Source organism: Micropterus dolomieu, linkage group LG05, assembly GCF_021292245.1.
Source record: "Micropterus dolomieu isolate WLL.071019.BEF.003 ecotype Adirondacks linkage group LG05, ASM2129224v1, whole genome shotgun sequence".
NCBI lineage: Eukaryota > Metazoa > Chordata > Actinopteri > Centrarchiformes > Centrarchidae > Micropterus > Micropterus dolomieu.
Genome location: NC_060154.1, coordinates 30,536,275 through 30,557,272, shown reverse-complemented (window position 1 = coordinate 30,557,272; position 20,998 = coordinate 30,536,275). Strand labels below are relative to the sequence as shown.

Below are 20,998 nucleotides of genomic sequence, written 5' to 3'. Positions count from 1 at the left end.
AAGCAGTGACTGACAGCACCATTCCCAGTGGGGAAAATGCCACAGAGGGGCCCTACAGTAGATTCAATGAAAACAATAAAGAAATAATAAAGAAATAAGCATAAAAATACATTTACAGAAGAAATGTCCACTGTATAGGTAGCTGATCTAATTACTCCTTCAACAATTCAGTCATTAACCAAATAAAACCAGCTTGTAAAAGTGAGTCAAGCTATTATCTGTGATTTACCTATAACCTACCTACTATATGGGTACTTTAGGGGCCTGGCAATGAGGTTATTTCAAAGCAGTCATTACAATTTCAAAATAAGTTGTAAATGTTACTGGATGCAAGTGAGACTTTAGGAGAGGTGTGATCTCTACTACACAATTCTGTACAAGTATAAGGAGTCTTCATCCAATCTTTCATCCATCTATGCATCCAGCCATTCCTCCTCCGTCTCCCAGTTCGAAGCACATGGACAGTACTGAGTGACCCTTTTGTAGCTGGAGAAAGACATGCTCTTTACATCTCCATTACTTCTCTGAAACCTCACTGACCTGCCTGGGTCCTATTAAACTTTACTTTTCTCCACATTCTGTTGTTCTATCTCTCTTGAATGCAGCAGAGAAGATTTAAGTCTGTTCACTTGTTATGCAGTTGCCGTATTTGCTGTCTGTGTGTGCTATGTAGTCATTCATTACATTTATTTATTTATTATTTATTTATTTATTCATTTAGCTGACGCTTTTATCCAAAGCTACATGTCAGAGGTCGCACACCTAAACTAGGGGTTAAGTGTCTTGCTCAGGGACACAATGGTGTATGGGTCACAGTGGGGGATTGAACCCGGGTCTCTCACACCAAAGGCAGGCATCTTATCCATTGCACCATCACCACCCATTCATTCACCTCTGTTCACCCCATGACAGATTACCTTAGATAAGTATGCAAAAATCAGCTTTTTTTTCTTTATGAATATAAAGGATTATGTGTAATTACCCTACTTCTTAGTCACTCATAATCTCCTAATCCCATTTTACTCATAGTGTTTTTATGAATGTGATAGTTATTTTTAAACGTTTTTACACTGTTAGAAGTTAAGCTGTTTACCAAAGACTTTGACGGTTTCTTCATTTCCAAGTCGTTTCTAAAATATAAATGCCTCCCCTCCTTCAGACTGTAAATAGCAGGAGATTATTTTGTCAAGGCTTGCTTTTTGTTGTCTCCTCCAATTGTCATGTCTGGCCTCGGTTCTCCATTACACAATCATTGCCAAAGCAAAATGGCTCCTGACATATCCATAATAGCTTTGCCTAATACTGTTGTCCCTGAAATTAGCTTCACAGCATCAAAATACTTTGTCTGAAACGGGACAATTTGTACCAGTTGATCTTTGAACCTAACTGGGTGTTTGTGTCTTGTCTGAAGTTTTAAGCAATATTTCTGACAGCCAGAATAAATGTATGTATGAGAGACAGAACAGAAAATCTGGTTTAGGGTAGGGAAACACATTTTTCCATCTGCCAGCACATTTCTGGTGTGTAGCCATGACGATGCCACTTCACCTGATCGGAGCTTAGACGCATCCACAGAAACTAATCTCTCTTCTCTTCTCTTCTCTTCTCTTCCTCATTTGACTGTCTCCTCTGAAAACAGGAAAATGCCCTTAATTGGTGTAGTCACACACTTAAAAATGTAAATGCAGTTTATGTCTCCCTTTTAAGGCTGTGGTTTTACAGTTATGTGCTTCCTCCTGGATGGCTGATGACAGCGTTTGAGAAAACAGAAAACAAAATGGGAAAACAAAAACATCCCAATTATTTTAAGACTGCGTTCATACTCAGTGTTAAGTCTCACAGATGCAGGTAATGCGCACAGACACACACACCGTTTTGCCCACAGTTCCAGCGATACTGGAAGTGTATGTCGGGGAAAGAGTGTGTTGCTAATCATGCAAATTCATTAGCAGTCTTTGATGTCTATGGCACTGTGTGTGTGTGTGTGTGTGTGTGTGCGAGTGTGTTTTGACATTTGCGTAAATCTGGCAGCTAGCCCAGAGAAGCCAGCTATACACACGGGTCACAGAACTTAAAGCCCTCGCCACCTTTTGCATCTGATCTGCCACATTTGCTGTATAGTCTGTGGGTGTAACACGATTTCACAACTACATTATAAACTGTTTTGTCAGTGTAATTGGAAGTTATTTTAATGTGAGTTTTAATTTGCTCTTGTTCCTAAACATCATCACTTGCTATTCCTTTTACCACCAGTGTGACACCTTATATTAATATGCATATATAAGAGGGACGAGGGAAAAGGCATGTACTACTGGCAAGCAACTAAAGATAAACTACGTGTTACAATAATCAGTCTGTGTGTGTATGCACGTCTGATGTATAAATCCTCAGAACCCATAAAGCTTTAATTAATGGCGCTTGATGATCAGCAGGAAAAGGCAAACAGCAACTAAACGAGCTTGCCCCCCTGTCAGGGAGGATAATTGCATTTCACCAACATATTCATGTGCCAGACACACTGCCATTGGAGGACACGACTGCTGAGGGTGTTTTTTTTCTTCCTTTCAGAGCTTTTAGTGTTTTATGCTCGCCAGTTCTCAAGGGAGACTACTAGAAGCCTTTCTTTCTACTTTTTTGTTATGTTTTGGATATCAGCTGTGTTTGAGTGCGGTAGTGTTTATAGTCATGAGGATAGGTGGATGTGAAGGTGGTATAACAGCTTCTCCCCCTGTCTCTCACTATGTCTCACGCCCTTCTTTTCCCTCTTGGTAACCTTTTCGTCTTCCCTCTTTCCTCTTTGTCTCTTTTTCTTTTAATAATAACTGGATAAAGTTGTCTAAGAATTTCAGTGGAGCACTTTGTTATGGCCGGCCCTCCCGCAAGGTAAATGAGAGGTGGGAGCTTCAGTGCTGTTGCCTGTGTGAGATTAATATGCAGTTCCCCTTTTATTTTTAGAGGAACATTATGGGCTTACTTCCCTGTCATTACTCTTCAACCAGCAGCAGCAGCAGCAGCAGCAGCTTCCACTAGCTTCTCTCTCTGTTCCCTCTTTAGTTAGGGGAAACAATACCAGAAACACCTTTCAGTGAAATTGCCCTGCAGGAAATATGACTTTGTTTTTTTCAGACTCCCAAATGTGTTGATTTTAACATTTGACTTTTGTGACAAGTTTGGGGTCTTTAGTTATTCACTATAACTATTTATTTATAACAGCTGTATTTCCTGTATTATCACTGTCTCTCCCTTCACCCTCCAGCCATTGTCATAGCTATGGTAATGATCTCTCTTAGACTCACACTCATCCGAGCACAAACACACATCTGAACACACGTCACCTTTTCCATCTGTGTATCAGTTTTTATCCCTCTCATCATCCTCTCCGGTCCTTATCATGTGTTGAGAGGCTCGCTCTCTCTCTCTCTCTCTCTCTGTGCCAGGAGATGGAGAGGAGATTGGTGAGGTTGCATTTGACACTACCACAACTTGCGATTGCTTGGATGCGAACCTGTGATGAGATCTGTGGCCGGATAATGTCAAGTAGCACTACCATGGGTGCAAGCGTTCAGTGGTGTTGGTAAAAAGCTTCCAAAGAAATATACTTATTTTTAGAGTCAAAAAAACAGTTTTATGGGAAAATTACAACAGAAAAAATGTTAAGCCAAAATTAATGAAGTCAAAATGATTGACAACAATAAAAAGTTTATTTTTCAGTAATGATAAAAAATGGTTTAAGCTACGCCATAGACTTTTTTTTTGTATTACTTTTATATTTTACATAGTATTGTGTTTTGCTGTGAAGTAAAACACAACCACGACATTGTTCAAAAAAACTGTCTACGTAGCTGAGGGAGATTTGTGTTAAGTGTGACAGACAAGCCGCCTCATCGCTTTGAGTGACACTTAAACGTTTTTCACCCTGTACCTCTCACGACAGCATGCAGATTATTATAAATTGAGTTGGAAAAGAAAAGATGTACTATTTTTTCATTCTAGGAAGCACTATGCAGAATACACATGAATTGGATCAATTTAATACCTTGATCAGAGCTGCAATCCCTATTTTTATTAATATTAAATTGATACTAGACTCCTGTTTTGTTGGTATATGTAAGAAAAATATCTACTTATTTTATTGACTTATTACATGACAATGATGGTGTTTTGGTTTCAGTCTGATATATATTGACCACACCAGAGTAGGACCCTTGAGCCCCTGTGCAAGATTTGAGGTGGATTAGGACTTTGATTCAGGTGTGTGTCTCTGGGAAGCTAATACCTGGATACTATGCAGGTGAAAACCCCTCCTTATAATACCTAGCTTGCCACTGGAGAGACCTATGAGCAGGCGACCCACACAGGGGACCACCGTGTTTACAGGAAACGTTGTCATTTGCCCTTGATAATCTGTGCTGGTGTGTGGCTTTATATTGTGTGCTTGGCGCTTCGACAGTACAGACATATAAATGTTCACTAAATTGTCTGTGTGTGTGTGTGTCTGCTATGGCTGTATGTGTAATGCTGAGACTTTGCAAATGACCTAAGGACTATAGGGAAGCTTATTTCTGCAACTACTTGCATTTCCTCTCTAATTGTTCCTCTTCTGCCCATAAACCTCCTGCTTTGTGTGTTTGTGTGTGTGTGTGCGTGTGTGTAGGTATGTTAAAGAGAGAAAGAAGGTCCTTTTCTCTCTGTTAGCAGTGTCAGCAGGTGAGCCGCCCTATTGGGAGAAAAGAGAGAAATCGCCAAAGCATGCAAATTGCTACTCCAAGGGGAGAATCAATTAGGTGCATAGCGGCTGTAGCAGAAAGGCAAGGAGGGGTAGAGAGGGGCAGGGGTCCATGCAGAGAGATGGTGCAGAGCCTTGCTGATCACCTCCTCTGAGACAATGCATTACTCCTCCTCTTCTGTTGCCTTGCTCAATCCACGGACTGATCCTATAGGCTGAAGCTATTTCTGAACACCGCCTTTAAACCTCTACTGTGCCTCAGCCTCATTCCCTTTTTTGCTTAGCCCATTTCTTTTCAGAGTTTTGTAGATTGTAGAGTTTCAAGTGTGTGGCCTCTTCACCTTTTTTTCCCCTCAATATTCTTTGTAAAGATGCTAAGCTTTAATCTGTGCCAGATAAAATTAGAACATACAGTAGGTCACTGTATGATATTTCATGCGCCCAACAGATATGCCTGTATATTCGTATGTATGTGTGTGTTTGTGTGTGTGTGTGTATCTATCAATACCATGTGACAGTTGCCTTGAATGTTTAGTAATTTCTTGGTAATGTCTGTCTTCATGTTGCTTGTTTTCACTGGGTTTTCTCTCTTCCCTCTTTAGATACATGATGTCCTCCATTTCAATAGAGGCTTGATCGTAATTGGCCGACAGTACTGGACTGTGCCTCCTTCCCTCTCCTCAACACTCCCAGCATCGGCACAGCCATGACGTCCCTCACAAGGACACGGACCTGCTTTTTTTTATGCTGCTTCCTGTCTAGTCTGGCGCTTCCTGTGTCATCACAAACAGTGGTGCAAGCCCCACAGGCCCACAGTGCTGGCTCCCAGGTGATCACGGCGTCCCTACAGGAGGAGGAGTATGCATCATTTCATGCTGAGAACCCAGAGTGGACATTCAACCATCTGGCGGTGGACTACCGCAATGGCAATGTTTATTTGGGAGCCGTCAATCGCATATACAAACTGTCCCCGGGCTTGGAGGTCCAGGTGTCCCATGAGACTGGCCCGGACGAAGACAACCGCAAGTGCTACCCACCACGTATCGTTCAGCCATGCAGTGAGCCACTGACACTCACCAACAATGTAAACAAGATGCTTCTAATGGACTATCGGGAGAACAGGCTCCTGGCCTGTGGCAGCCTCTACCAGGGCATCTGCAAACTCCTCCGCCTAGATGACCTCTTCAAACTAGGAGAGCCCTTCCATAAGAAGGAGCACTACCTCTCTGGTGTCAATGAGAGTGGCTCTGTGTTTGGCGTCATTGTGTCATATGGCAATGCCTCTCCGGACATGCTGTTTGTAGCCACAGCAGTGGATGGCAAGCCAGAGTACTTCCCTACCATCTCTAGCCGCAAGTTGGCCAGAAACTCAGAGGAGGATGGCATGTTTGCCTATGTCTTCCATGATGAGTTTGTGGCCTCTATGATTAAGATCCCTTCAGACACCTTCACTGTCATCCCAGACTTTGACATATATTACATTTATGGCTTTGCCAGTGGGAACTTTGTCTATTTCCTGACTTTGCAACCCGAAATGGGGGGTGGGCCAACCACTGGATCCTCCTCTGCTGGCCGGGAACAGGTCTACACCTCAAAGATAGTCCGCCTTTGCAAGGCAGACACAGCTTTCAACTCCTATGTGGAGGTGCCTATTGGATGCATTAGTGGCAATGTGGAGTACCGATTACTCGAGGCAGCCTACTTGTCCAAAGCAGGTGCTATCCTGGCACGCTCACTAGATGTGGCACCAGATGATGATGTTCTGTTTGCAGTCTTCTCAAAAGGGCAAAAGAGGCGTCCACGCCAGGCCTCGCAGGACTCTGCGCTGTGTGTTTTTTCTCTGCGGAAGATTAACGAGAAAATCAAGGAGAGGCTGCAGTCATGCTACAAGGGTGAGGGCACACTGGACCTGGCTTGGCTGAAAGTCAAAGATATTCCCTGCAGCAGTGCGGTGAGTACTACACTCACACACTCTGACTCTCTCTCCCTCCCTCCCTCCCTCCCTCCCTCCCTCCCTCCCTCCCTCACTCACTCCCTCACTCACTCACTCACTCACTCACTCACTCACTCACTCACTCACTCACTCACACACACACACACACACACACACGCGCATAATGTGACTTTCAGTCAAATTTACACTGACTTTAATGAGTTTTGAGACAGTACTGGGGAAAAAGTTCTAATTTTACACACAACTACACACATTCCCTACTGTAACATGCAGTACTGTGCTCCTAATTCACCAGAACAGCAGGCCTTGAGCAGTTCTGTTTAAGGTAGAATGTATCACACCCTCTCATGTAGGAAAAGGGTATTAAGAAAAACTAATCACCAATGATGTCTTATTGTTTTAATAATTTCTAACTGAGGGACACTACAGGTGAGTATCTCAGGATGAAAATCAGTTTACAAGCCCACACGTTACTATAATGAGCTTAGGTGCACTGCAGGAGCCTTTCGTGAACACTATGTTCTTGGGTAGGTTCATGCTCCATTCCATTACGATGAGATATTAACCATCCGCTGCCTCTTTTAATCCACTCACCTTTTAAACAATGCAGCTGAATGCTCAGCCAAATTACCATAATTCCATTCTCTATAACAGCATTACAAATTCAGTGATTCAGTTCATTTGATTTCTCACTTTGTGCACATAAAAACAAGGTGAAATTGGGTGTTACATGTTTAGACCACCTTCACAAGCAGCATTTTCTTTATCCTATATTATGTCAATAATAAAAGCCCCCAACCTCAAGAAATACAAAATTTCCTGAATCAGGTTGAATTTGTTAGCTACCATGTTCCTCTACATAGCAACCATTGCTAGATGAACCATGTGCTCTGTTGTCAATTTTGAGTACAGAGAGGTGTAGATAATGGGTTATAAAGACATAAAACCCTAAAGGCTGTTTTTGGTGGATAGATCAGTTACGACAATTAACACTATTCATCATAACAATGATTATATTTCTTGATTATTAATAATTTTCACCCTTATCTACAAGAGCCAGAAATAAAATAAAAATATACAGCCTCAATTTATACAGCTTCAAATACTTGTAACAAGAATTTGATCGCTTGGTCGTGGCCATATTTCAGAAACATAAATTTGATTCTCTCACTGCTGCTCAGTCCATATTGTTCTGACCTTAGCCATGCACTATCTCGAGACAGTAAGAGTTGACCCTCACTTGTGTTTGGTCCTGGAATCACAGTGTTTATCTATTAATCCGTCTCTGGCACGGCACACGTTCCGGGGCGCCTTTGTCTGCTGCTTGAGGGCCTGATAAATCATGCCTGGGGTGGAGCTGTCAGCAGGGATAGGAAGTGTGAGGGAGCATGCAGGGGTTAGCGCTGAGGAATGATGCCATTTCAGCATGCGCCACAGTATCGCCACTGCCACCGCATAAATTAGACCCTGCTGAACAAGTGACGGTGGACTCTGCAGGAGATAAATGAGTTCTGACACACATACACACATACACACACACACACACACACGTGCCACCACACTTCTAAGTATGGCTACTGCAGAGATGGAGGTGGTGGCTTTTAAAGGCAGAGAGGGGCTTTTGATAAAGTAGAATGATAGCAATAAATAAATTGTTATATGAAAGACTTATTAGGTGATGTATTAAAATGTAGACCAGATAATTCTAGGCTGCTTTAGAGTTGGGTTGATGCTGCAGCCATAAATAAGTTTTAATATATGGGCACAAACAGACAAATAAATCAGAGGCCTATTGCTTGAGCATTAGTAAATGAGAAGATGTAAATATAGGTCATAAGTGTTTTCACAATGTGAAGATATAGAGTTGTGGGCAAACTCTCTTCTCATGAGTGTCTGTGATGGATGGTCTTTCCAGTATCCCACAGTGATGTTTTTAAATGAATTGTTGGTTGTTAGTCTTTGATCAATTCTTCTGCTGCTTTAAATGATGCATGACTGTGAGCGCCGTGTCTCCCATATAATCAGAAATGTAGTTTTTACTCAATGTTCACTTCTTCTCCACTCTGTGTTTCCCTTGGGTGTAGAGAGCCAACACAGACACACACCGTACACGTACACACACATGTTCATACTCTTACTAAACAAGGTTGGTTCTAGGGTTCCTGCACTCAAGCACATAAGACACACAACTACATGAATATCAAAAGAGGGTGTTACCTACTCTCTTACAACTCTTGCACTTCTGTTACACAATCTTGCTCTATTCTATCTAATACTATGTCCAGTGCAAAGCATAATTTAACAGAACATTTTTAACTTGATATATTTTTATCCAATCTTTTATTTATTATTGGATATTGTTTTTATGAGAAGAAACCTTATATTATGTAAAAAATTAAGTTGTTCATACTCTACAATGCTTACTTTTCTAGCAGTTGGGGAATGGATCTGAGACTGAAAAATTTACATTTTGAGAAACCAATGTTTTGGAATGGGAAAAGATCATATCATCAAAGTAGTTATAATTATGTTCACGGACACAGATACATTTACAGGACACAGACCTGAGCAGAACCATATAAACACTCACTCCTGTCAACCTTTGTTGCTTTATGCCATCCTTAAAAGGCTTTCAGTCAGAGTGGGAGAGATGGAAAAAGGGAGAAGTTGCGAAGAAAAAGTATGTACAGAGAGTGGCATGATGGGCGAGAGAGCAGTAGAGAGGATAGATGGTTAAAGAAGGAGTGAGAGGGGGATGCTTCCTCTCTCCCCCAAATGGTCACGCTTGGCTGAGCCACATAATGCGTGCTCAACAGTATAAGTCTGCAAAGGGCCTGCATCCATAGATCATTGTGAAGTGGCATGTGACCTATAAAAAAACGCTGCCTGCTCCCTCCATGTTCACTGTGTCAGCAGAAAAAAAACAGAACAACAAAACAGCGGGATCGCAATAAATTCACTCTGCTCTCTTCGCTCTCATCCTTGATTCATTGCTCACTGCCTGTGTTGCTCTTTTCTCCTTTTGCCTGTCCTTCTCTTCATGTTCTTATAAAAATAGTTGCCACCATCCCGTCTTCTCATTCTGTTATTCTACCGCTCCTTGACTCTCTTTCTCCCCCCATTATTTCCTCTTACAATGCGTTCCATAAGCACACAGTAAAGCACTGTCTCTCACCCCCCTCTAAACATGGACGAGAAAATTACAAGGTCGCCTGTAAGTCCCTGACAGGCCATGGCCATCCCCTCATCCCTTCTGCTAATGATCATTAATTACATGTCATTAACTAACATGCCATGGGCTATTCTTCCACATTTGTCATGTGCTATCGACTTCACATTCTGAATTCACTTCAATTAATTAGATTATTCTACTCGGCCGCCGCTGTTTCTTTGAGTCTTTCTCTTGATCTCACACGTGCTCATCCCTTCCCTGTTTAATCCCTCACTTGAAAGGAACTCTTCCAGTACGAGATTTTTTCTGTCATCCACCCGTGCTCATTTGTCATGTTATTGACTCATTTCTTTTTTCTGTTTTGTTCTGTGTTTGACCAACCTTTGAACGGTGTCGTATTCTGTGCTGACCATCTCCACCCGTCCTCCGTCTGATTGCGGAGCTTAATCAGTGGCTGGCTGGCTGCTGCTGATGAGTCAGTCTAGGCCACATCCTCAGGAAGGGAAAGGCTAGTGCATTCATTAAGTACATCCAGACTGCCCACCCGCCACCCCCTCCCCACTTCACCCCACTCCATCCACATATCCGCTATCCTGCTTGCTGGCTGACTCGCTAATTAAATCTCCATACATGATACCACTTGCTAAAGGTCAGAATCCATCACAATATCATTATTCTGTGATTAAACAAATGTCTCCCTCTTCCTTCACTGCTGGCTGGCCTCCACCTGAAAAAACTGATTTTATTGGATGCATTCATTTCTTTCCCATTGTTTGTCTTTTGTGTGCTCTGTCCCTCTTTTCACACTATTGTACTAACAATTCCTTACCCCCCAGTGAGCAGGACTGTGCAATATTTGAAAAGTAATTGAGTAAAATACCAGTTAAATTTATCAAGCCAATTCCAAATAGTCATACCGTTAGGAAATTCATTGTCATAGATCAGTTGAGGGATAAGGTCTTGGAGTGCTGTATTGAACTGTATAACATTCTGAAAGATGTCTGATATTTTGTCCACCAACATAAATGAGACACTAATGCAGTTCAATACATCTCCTGCTCTAACTACGTCCTGACACATGACACCGAGTTGAATCAACGTCTCTCTCAGCATCAACAAAAAGAAAATATAAATATGCTGTTTGTTTGGATTGCAATTGATGGAATTAAGTATATTTAATAAACTGCCAACTCTGTTCTGTAGCCGGTAATACAGGCAGACTTGTTTTTCTAACAAAAAAAAGTCTAGTTTGATTTGTAAATTCTTTTTTTCTTTTATCTCTTGAACTCCCATCTTGCCTCTGACATTCTCCTACCCTTTTCTCTCCTTGGTCTGCTTTACTGATTTTCCCTAACCAATATTTATCATCTGTTGTAGCTGCTCAGCTAATGGTTTGCAGGTGCAAGCATCCACAAATGTGAATTAACAAAATATCACAGGCTTATCAAAACCTGCATCCGGGTCCTCTTACAGCTGATGGGAATTCCTGGATATTAAATGTTCATCTGCAACTTTCTGTCCCAGTAATATTTGTCACATGACATGCCTAATCTCTGTTTGAGACTGATTATGTCTTTAAGTAAAATAAGTAATCCTCTCTCACAATTTACAGTTCAGCCTATCACTTTTTATTTATTATTGTTTTTGTATTGTATTTTACATCCTAATGTAAAGTATTCGCTTTTCTCAGTAAATGTGGCAGTTAGGAAAAAAAAGCTACAAAAAAACCCCATACTTTATTTATATATATTAAACTTACTTTATTTCCGCGGTGTAAACAAACACACACTTGCTTTGTAATCACTGTACAGGACAGTGTTCAGTCACATGTAGAGAGACATAGAGCAGCGATCATTGACTGCCATTTGCAGCGGCATTTTTAAACTGCGGGAATAAAACGCTGTAATTCTCTATGCAGGATAAACCCTATGAATGTGCACTAATAAACACCATCAATCCCCATTTTGCTTTCTGTAACATCACTGTTATATCTATATCCCCAGGGTGCCATACAAGAAGGAAATTTAATCTACTTGGTGAAAGCTCTTGCATTCTGCGACACTTGTACGTTCAATCTAAATTTTGAGCTCAATTCAGTCAGAGTGCGGGAAAAATGCTCTCTCTTTTAGAATGCCCTGTGGATGCCTTAACTTCTGACAGTATATTTGTACAAGTGTAATCAGAAGTAAGTATGTGTTTTTGTAAGAACATTTAACCAGTAGGACTTTGATTCTGAGGCAGTTTACTTCCTTTGGTGTTCTGCATCTCCCTTATTCTGTGGTTGGCTTAAACAGGAATCTAAAAGCAGAAGAACCCTCAGATGGCTCAATTGGACATAAGGTTGGACACTTTCCAAAACAGACAGTTTTTGTGAAAAGGGAAATCGGTAACTTATTTATTGAGACAGGACACATGTAGATGAGCACATCACTCTGTTTGTGTGTGTGTGTGTGTGTGTTTGTGTGTGTGTGTGTGTGTGTATGAGATTGAGTACACAATGATAATGTTAAACCTTAACACCCAACTATTTCACAGTGGCAACACATTGCTGACAAAGTAACTTCACACACACAGAGAGAGAGAGATATTTATTGTGAGATTTTTTTTTTCATGTAAATTTACCACTTTGAGTTTTTTTTCTTAGATCATTTGCCCCTTGCCTCCATTTTTTTGGCAAATAAAATAGTCTATAAATTCTGTGAAATTCCAGTTACTTTGGTTCGTGGTGCAGGCCTCAGGTCTACATTTATTTTCGAGTGGGTTTTTTCCCGAAAGCTCCTAGCTACGAGTAGAATTTTAACTTTGAATTGAAATATAGTTCATATTTATGAATTAAAGTCAGTTTTTCAGTTATTTCCAGCCATCACATTTGCAGCCAGTCTCAAATAGCACACCCAGTTGCCTGTTTATTAGGTACACCTAGCTAAAGCTAATGCAGTCTAATACAGCAGTTATGCAAGAAATCCTCCTTCATGAAGTCCTTGCTAAACATTTTGTTCCAAATTGTAACTGGAGAGACACAAACACACATAAAAAATTGTCTACTGCCATATACTAGTAACATAATTTCTTGAGTTAAATGATTATACATAGGAAATAAGTATAAAACAAATTATTCCTTTAAAGGATTAGAGGTAACTTACTTTAGCTGCCTTCCAATCATTGTGAACTAAACATTCGCCTGCATATCTTGATATATAGCTAAAGAAATGAATACTGTTTTTGCAGATGCTTTACTTCAAAGTGACTCACTGTTGCTGCAGGAGTCATACAGCCTATGTTTTAGTATAGTTAAATTGAATGTTGACATTATATCTTACAGTGAACACTGCAAACCCACTTAGTCATGACATAATTCTCTAGTGCCGCCGATCATCCTGGCAGGTTAGTAATTTGGCACAGTAGGGCTAGAGGAAATACTTGATTTCTAAGTGGCGATACAAAGAGCAACCACTGGCTTACACTGGCTTTACTCCCCTTTGTAAGGGAAGTTTTCTCATGTAATCACCAATAACACTACAGTAAAACAAGCGAATAATGGACAACAAATGTAGCATGAATACCCTTTTTTACAATAAATTTAAAGTGCAGAATTAGCATAGTAAAATTAATTGGAAAAAAGTCATTGAAGCTGCCACATTGAGTATAATAACCCCTTTTTATTTTTTTTTTAGAAGGAATAGCTAAGTACAAGAAAATGGACTCTATGGAGCCTCAAACGGTTGAGCAGCAACATGAAGCGAAATGTCTCTGTGGTTTAATGTGTGTCATTAACTTTGTGAACTTGCAGCCAATGGAACGGGCCCTCACAACAGTACAAGACCAGATTAGGCCATACATCAGAGAGCGTTGGAGAGCAGATCTTTTTCAGTCCCCACTAATCGCATTGAGAAACTCTCTTTCTCTTTCGCGTGCGCCCACTGCCCCCTCTCTTTCTCTCCAGTCTGTATCTGCTGATCCCTCTGCATAGTCCAGAAGAGAGCTCTCTTTGTGCTGGTGCTGGCAGGCAAACAGAAGCAGAGAGATGGATATGGCTGAGAGTGACCTGATTCTGCCTCAGTGCCTGGCCTCTGTCCAAATACAGAGACTCTGCTCTCCTGTCCCTCTGTCTTTAGGGAGGAACCCCCCTGTCTTTCTCCTCTGTTGCTACGCTGCGGGACGCTGGCTGAAATACCAGACCTGAGCAAGAACTGAGTTTGAGTTTCTAGTTTCAAGCCATTTGAGTTGAGTTGCTGTTAATAATCTAGCAGTTCTTCTGATTTTGCGACATATACAAATGTGTTCAACTTATATTTGTACCACTAATAACATTTAAATACTGTATCTGCAAGGATGGATGAATTTTACTTTTTAATTTGTTCATAGAAACTGAATAAGAGAAAAATAAAGGAGAGAAAATAAAGTGTCTGTATTGTGCTTAACTTTGATGCATTGAAAGCAATCTGTTAGCATAATGGTGGGTACAATTCATCTATCTGTGTGAGCGGTCAACCCAAATTGTAAATGTTCTTATATCCGCATATCTTGAAGTCTTGAAACATTTCATTGCAACAATGTTTTGTGTCTATAAAGATGTTAATTAAATATGTGTATACAAGCATCTCATGAGTGAGGTCTTTGGAGAGTAAAAGAAAAGGAAGATGAAAAATCATCCTCAAGGTCTACATGCAGTGAGTGTTTGCCAATGCTGGTAACAGCTTGTAAAGCGCTGCCCATCAGAGGTTGAGACATAAATGGTTGAGAGAGAAAAAGCAGTGAAAAATGGTTGATTCTGAAAATACATTAATGAGATGGGTTGAGAGAAAGAAAAGGGGCACAAAATGTGATAGAAGCAGTGACAACAGTGTCTTATTGGCAGACAATGTCAAAGGCTACATTGATGATATTTGGTATTCCGACTAGAGACGTGTTTGGCATCACAACTACAAATGTCATGTTTGGTGATGGTGTAATGAAAATGTGTGCTTCCTGAAAGGGCTGACAGACAGAAAGTATATTTCATTAGATTGCCGAATACGGGACAGAGATGGCGGCGGTTATTGACAACCAGCAGACATAGTGCAGCATGTGTCAGTGATGAGAGATGAAAACACGCATATACACACATTTTCACACATATAAAAACATCTTTTTTTCCACATGTATTGCCACTCACTTAAGCGCACACACAAATGTGTTGCCAGAAACACAGATAACGTGAAATGATTTTTAATGACAAAAACCACTTTGCCTGCCCCTTTTATTATCTTTTGAGGCAGCATTCAATCATCAAGGCCCCAGATACTACAAAGTACTTCATTTTGCTCCTGATAGACCCTGTTAACCTTTGAACCCTGGAACAATGAGGTTCCTTTATAACTGATAGCAACACAGAGAGGCTGTTTTATTGTGTCACAAAAACAAGGAATATTTACAAATGCATTGGGGAAAACAGTAACAACAGTAAGTGGACACATGTGGAGATCAGTGTTGGCTTGTTTGTGCTCTAGAAAGGAAGAGGAATTGTGTCGATTATGAATTGTTGTGTCAGAAAGGGGGAGACCGGTTAGCAGGTTGAGTAACACTGCAAACCAGAGTGATATTTCACTCTGATTATAGGAAGTGACCCTGGTTCTCATTAGAGCACCATTAATCTAGCAGCGAGCAACCATATGACTTGCAGGACACAGCGCATTCTTGACAACACCTCATTCTGAAAATGTCAGGGATGGGAGGTGCCAAGGAGAGGGTAGCAAATTTGAGTAAAAATAGTTCATTTAAATAGGTTTTTGTTTTGCACCAATATTAATCTTTGTTTACTCTCATTGGCATTTCAGTCATTTGTTATCTATAATCTCTCCTTCCTCCATCCGTCTTTGGGCTTGTTGCTTTCATCCACATCTCAGCCCCCCCCAACTCTATGACATGATCTTGACCCAAAGTCATCTGTCGATCATTCATACCACTTCTATAAGCCCTTGTTATAGCCTAAAGCTCATTGTGGCCTAGAACAGCCATGATCCATTTGTCTAATGAAAGCAGTCCTCATATTTCTTCTGTCCCTCAGTCTGAGGCTTCTGATGATGATGGCCTTTAGTGAAAGGTTGTGAGGAGACACTTGGTGCTTGCAAGATTGATCGAAAGCCCAGGGGGTGCACTTCCAGAAGGAAAAACGGAAAATAAGACATAAACTAAAAGACCCTCTGCCCCCCAGAGCATCCCACCTTTGACAGCTCAAACCACTAGGCAACTGTAGATTTGAAGTGGTTTTAAGCCAAACGAAAGCCAACATCTTATCAGTGCATACTTTTTTTCTTCTGAAGCTCAGTTTTTGTTTGCAGGATATTGCAATGTAAGGCCCAGGTAATTTGCTGTGGGCTGTAAGTTAGACTTTGCCGTCTCTTGTTTTGCTTTACCTGACAGTTTCCTTTTGTTGTGGAACATTAATTTAATTTCAGCTAACCTTGTGTTTTGCTTATAAGTAGCTATTATCAACCGGTGCGTGCCCAATCATTCACATATATTCCAATACATTCATAATATATTACAAGGGCTTTTTTTTAAACATTCAAATCAGTTCGCAAGGCATTGCTTTTCATCAAGTCATTACAGTAACGTTTGTAATTCATAACTCATACCCACTATCTCTATCTTACTACTGACATTTTCTGTGCGTTTTGAAAGAAAGTGAACATAGTGTCAACTGCCACGGCATTTCTCCCCACAGCCCACCACATTGCTAAGCTATTAATCAAGAGCAATGCCTGCTTCATTCCTAAACCCAATGTTTCAAAGCCATTCATACACACAGAATAATGACCAACCCCTAGCACCATTATTCTCTTATCAAAACCCATAAGTCATTCTGCCCACAGTGGTATGAATATCCCCCTGGACAGATGAAGCACATGCATGCAAAACATGAAACACACCCGTCTGTATTTAATCAGAAAATCACAGTAGCATGTCCACACAGAAAGCATAACAGATGAACCTCCATCAAGAGTTGTATTAGTCTCTCAACTCGAAGTCTGCTTTTTATACATATTTAGATGCCTTACGGTTATTTGTCCCAGTATGACGATGCAGCACTGTTTTTCTCCCCATTTTTTTTTTCACTTGGTTCACTTTGAATCATTTCACATTGAATATCCTGCCTCCCTGGCATTTCTGCAGTTGCTGTTGCATTGGGTGGACGGTGGGGAATTGTGCCTGACAGAGCAGCCTCTGGCGCTATTACTGAGCTAGAGCCTGACTGCAGTCTTCTTCCATCTTCATCTCTCGCTTACTTGTACTTGCTTGCATGTGGACCAGCAGATGCACACATGCATACAAATGATCACACGTTGTCTCCCACATACAAACGCTGGTCAGTTCTAGGTTTCTGTCTGGATAATCATGCTCAATACTGCTACCGGACTCTCTGCCTAACCTACCCCAAAGCCTTTCTCCCTGAAGACCTCAGTGGCACACAGCTCTATCCAAAAGAAGAATTTTGTGAATTGGCCTAAGCAGTGCCCTTCACCTTAAATCTGTTGTCAAAATCATTTGTATTTCTAGTATTCATGAGGGAAACTGAAATAGATTTGTTATATATTGATCTCTCTGATTCTTCTCCACTGCAGCTCTTGACCATTGATGATGACTTTTGTGGCCTCGACATGAATGCGCCATTGGGCGTGTCTGAGATGGTGCGTGGCAAACCGCTCTTCTCCGATGCTGTTGACAAAATGACGTCCGTCATTGGCTACGTCTACAAGAACCACTCACTGGTCTTCGTGGGCACAAAAAGCGGACGAGTCAAGAAGGTAAGGAGCAGGAATATAGGATTAAGTGTAGCAGAGATGGCTGAATTGATGAAAGCAGAGATTTAGTTTCTCTCTTTCAGAATGTGGAGTAAGGGCTGGGAATTGGGGACTGCTGGATTGGAGGAAGGATAGTAGTAGTAAGGCAGATTGAATTTCAGGCAAATCAGCTGAGTTGGCTGTATTTGCAGAAGGAAGAGGTGTATGTGAATGCATGAGAGAGATGGCAAGTGAAAGGAACGAGTGTGTGTAGTAAATTTGTGTGTGTGTGTTTTGAGGAAGGGGGGATCAGGAAAACCCCTGAGGGGGTTTTATTCCTAGAGCCTAGCCTATCTGGTATCTCTCAAGATCCTCCTCATCCACTGCACCATATATCTCACATACACTTGTATACAGCCAGTATCAGAAGTATCCGTTGTACTTTTCCTTCACTTTGGACTTGTAGAAAATCCAGAGCCCTGGGGGCAGATTGTAGCACACATCAGCATGTTGCAGAACTTGCTAGACAGCACAGATCAGCATGTTGCAGAATCGATTAGAGTTTTAAAGTTTCTTATCTGTTTCTTGAGGCAAATTGAGGGATCAGAATAGAATGAAATAGGCATACATAATTTTTTAAGTTATTAACTGCATTTCAGTGTATCAACACAAATCTGTCACAAGCCGGTCATGTTTGTTCTTTATGTATTTTAATTTAGTATTTTTGATGTTGATTAGTAATTTGGTTATGTAGTAAGCGAAAATCTAGAATATAAATTTTAGGAAATGGGCTCTGGTGGCTTTTAAGTTCCTGAAAACATGTGGAATTCTTTTTGCAGCTGGGAGTGTCGGCCATGGTGTTTGTGGACATCTTTGATCATAACTGTGTTTCCCTTGAAAAACATGTCACATTCTGTGTGACAGCAAAGCCCTTGGCTAAACAAGATTTGTACCCTCAGAGTTAAACAGCCCTGGATAAGCTGGGTTTTGGCGTGTTGTGGCTTCCACCTTAGACTTTCCTCATGCCCCTGTGCCCTTCCCCGTGTGGCGGCCCTTTTCTGGGCTAATGGGATGATGCACTGCTGCTAGGTGTGATAGAAGGGTGGTAGCTCCTGTGCTTTTACTCCCGCTTTCTGGCACTCACACACACATCTTAGGGCCATGACTGAGACTAATTCTGGGGCAGCTGGGCCAGTGAGCCTCACAGGCCTGGGGAAAATGGCATTACACAGAGAGGAGGAGTGAGAGAAGGGTAGAGTGACTGAGGGAAGCAGAGGAACGTTGAGCTGGAGCAGAGAGAATTTCGGACAGAGATGGACTATATTCCTGAAATGCATGTCTTATGGGTAGGAAGACATGGGAGAAAGTGAGTTGAGAAAGTTAAACAAAGGCCAGATTAAGGCCAGAACAAGCAACCGATGTCAGGAGCTGTTTTTCTACCTTAAAGACAGGCAGACAGGAGTGCTGGTTATTCCATTGCTTGTTTTTGCTGATTATAGGCCCCTGCCTGTGTTTGTTGTTGTTTTTGTTCTGCACAGGAGCAGAGTGGTTGAGGCAGCAGTTTTCCATGTTATAAGACAATAACCGACACATGGGAATGTTGTTTTCAGGGTTTTCTGAATATGTTTTTTTACTTCAGGATGATGGAAACCATTTTTCTTCATGGTTATGTTCATGCTTTTCTTCCTCTTTCACTTGGCCTCTCTCCAGACATCCTGCTCAGAACCACATATTGGCATTTGAGAGAATCGTGTTTGCAGGATTTTGGCGTTGTTTTCATTCAAACAAAGATCGGATTTTGCACATATGGTATATTCAGGCAAAGAAACCCCACAGATAGACACCATATTTAACAAAAGGTGATCAATATCCTGTGTCAACCCAGGCACATGCACACACACAGCCCCATTACAACGCCATCCTCCCCTCCCATGTACATACTTCCCCTCCCCTGTTGTTAACTGTATACCATTAGATGACATCACAGGCAATAAAAGACAACAACAAGACAATAAAAGGTCTGAGCTTCAGTCCACCTCCTTCATCAGTGACTTTATAACCCCTCAGCTAATGGATGTTGATTTATATACACTGCTCCACCTCACTTGTTCCATCCCTCAAGCCCCCTCCTCCTCCGTTCTCTCACTTCTTCTCTCACTCACTCTATATCAGTCTTTCTGTTTTTTTAGTGTTATTTATGATCCTGTGACTAACATGTCACCCTGAATAAATATGAGCATTACGGTAAAAGAGAGTGGATGGACTTTAATGCAGTGGTGTTTGGGTGAGCTAAATGTTTACGGTGTTTACATGCTCACTTTTATGACATCATGAAGTCCAGCTGGACAGGAAGCTGAGTGAATTAAACTCAATTTGCTTGTGAAATTGTTTTTTACGTAATGGGGGTGAGACTATAATTTCGCTAGTATAATGTGAAGCCTGTGGATTAGACTATAGACATGGCTCTACTTCTATACTGATTAGGACCTTCATTAACATAATGCATTCCCTAGCCCCTAAAACTAACCTTAACTATCACAAATACATGCTTAACCCCAACCCTTACCTTAAATTCAGAATGAGATGTATATGAGATGGCAACAGAGAGAGACTTTTGACTCAGTTAAAGTTCTTCACGTAAAGTAGGCCCATGTTGAAAAAATGAGATGGGACATGTTCCCCTGGAGTCTAGATGCTGGTGGTGGTGATGGAGTGATTCTGCTGGAAAAATCTGCAGATCGTTGTTGTCATGGGGATGTAGTCGATTGTAGTCATTCTGAAAGATAAGCAGAATGTTGATTTTTGTGGTGTGAGAAAGCAAATCTGGAGAGTAAGGTTGGCCCGTGAAGAAAGAGCAAAAATTTGCCAACACAAGAATAAAGGGAAAACATACTGATCTTTCGCCAATGCCCCCCCGCCTTCACTCTTAAACAGTCCTTTTGAAGAAGTAAGGACCTGCCAAAATGTCCTCAATTTGCTCTCTTGGTCCACCAATTTTAAGTACGTCCTCTAAAAGGTAGTAGTACAAGACCACACACACACATACATAGACCTTGCCTTAGAAGTCTGTGATGCTGAGTGGCTGTGTTGTGTAAAGTCTGTATTGACACAGTCAAAGCTGAAATTCATAACACCTTCCTGTCATCATAAAACAGGCAGTGCTGTTGAATCAGTAGAATTCTGTACATGCCCTCAGCTACAGCCGTGTGTGGCCTTTACTGTCTCACACAAGACTTTAAACCCTCACACCACACAAGGCTTGTATGGTCCGTACACCTCCATGCTTTTCCCTCACTCTTTTTATTTCCACCCCACCTCCTGCTCTTTTGAATTGATAGAATGTCTCTTCTCTCCGCTCTTCACCACATTTCCTACATCTTTCT

At 41.3% G+C, this 20,998-nt stretch overlaps 2 protein-coding genes across 2 annotated transcripts in view; both read left to right on the top strand.

The window, feature by feature from the left end:
• Positions 1-18,580, top strand: part of LOC123971225 (plexin-A4-like) — a 38,926-nt gene extending 20,346 nt beyond the window's left edge. Inside the window, exons 2-4 of the mRNA XM_046049935.1 lie at positions 5,329-6,677; positions 17,457-17,639; positions 18,455-18,580. Coding sequence (XP_045905891.1) covers positions 5,433-6,677; positions 17,457-17,639; positions 18,455-18,580 — 1,554 coding nt within the window. The 5' untranslated portion in view covers positions 5,329-5,432. The remainder of the gene's footprint in view (positions 1-5,328; positions 6,678-17,456; positions 17,640-18,454) is intronic.
• The window catches only part of nlgn1 (neuroligin 1), a 342,294-nt gene that overhangs the window by 93,450 nt on the left and 227,846 nt on the right, over positions 1-20,998 (top strand). The window lies entirely within an intron of this gene.